We start from the raw sequence: 930 nt of genomic DNA, 5'->3' as shown, positions 1-930 counted from the left end.
GGAACTGTACACGTGGCAGGAGTGCGGAAAATTTGTCAGTGACTACGTTAAGTACGAGCCACTGAACAAACCACTCAAAATGGTAAGTAGTCAAACGTATTGTTGTCATCAAACATCTTATTTTATAAAGCTAAGCGACAAAGGTCCTTAAATATATATATACTTTATATATATATATATATATATAATATATATAATTTCTCATCGATATAACAAATATCGTCTTGTCATTTTTTTATCTCGAATTTATTTGTTTGGACCATTTAGTTTCGTGCGAGTAACGTGCACACATTATTTTAAATCTTATTATTATTTACCATAAGTAAATAATTCGCTAACAAAATGAGAGGTAGAACTGTTTGGGAAAAAGTGCAGTCCATAATTAAATATCATGAAGCTATTATTTTTTTCAAATATATCTGCGCGATAATTAGAATGTAGAACGCAAAATTAAAATGAATGGATTCTCGACCGTAGATAACGTAGATTCACGATTCTTGATTTTGATTATACATCCTTATCGATTGTATATATGTCCAGGATAATGTAACAGGATAAAAAATTTTAAAACACAACATTGTCTATCGGTCGAGACTATATAATCTTTTTTTATTTTTATTTTTATCTGACCGCAAAGAAATTTCCCATCGCGCGCACACGCACGCACTTACACTAATAAATGATAAAGTATAATCGATAATAATACCTCTCTACGAACATCTTAACCTTTATTATAATTACAACAGTCCATTCAAGATTTTGGTATACACTTATATACAAGGTTTTTAATAAAGAAAATGTAAAATCATTACGACCTATTTTGATTCGGTCTTAAGGTAACTCAAAAAAAAGAATAAAAGAAAGAAAGAACGAACTCAATTCAAAAAAACACAAGGAGCGGGTTAAAACACATAATTGTGCATTGATTCA

At 29.7% G+C, this 930-nt stretch overlaps 1 protein-coding gene across 1 annotated transcript in view; it reads left to right on the top strand.

The window, feature by feature from the left end:
• Window positions 1-196, top strand: part of LOC102676532 (dynein regulatory complex subunit 7-like) — a 2802-nt gene extending 2606 nt beyond the window's left edge. Inside the window, exon 4 of the mRNA XM_006623364.2 lies at window positions 1-196. Coding sequence (XP_006623427.1) covers window positions 1-65 — 65 coding nt within the window. The 3' untranslated portion in view covers window positions 66-196.
• Window positions 197-930: the final 734 nt, after the last annotated feature.

This window comes from Apis dorsata, unplaced genomic scaffold, assembly GCF_000469605.1.
Source record: "Apis dorsata unplaced genomic scaffold, Apis dorsata 1.3 scaffold_884, whole genome shotgun sequence".
NCBI classification, from domain to species: domain Eukaryota; kingdom Metazoa; phylum Arthropoda; class Insecta; order Hymenoptera; family Apidae; genus Apis; species Apis dorsata.
This window is presented reverse-complemented; position numbering and strand designations above follow the sequence as displayed.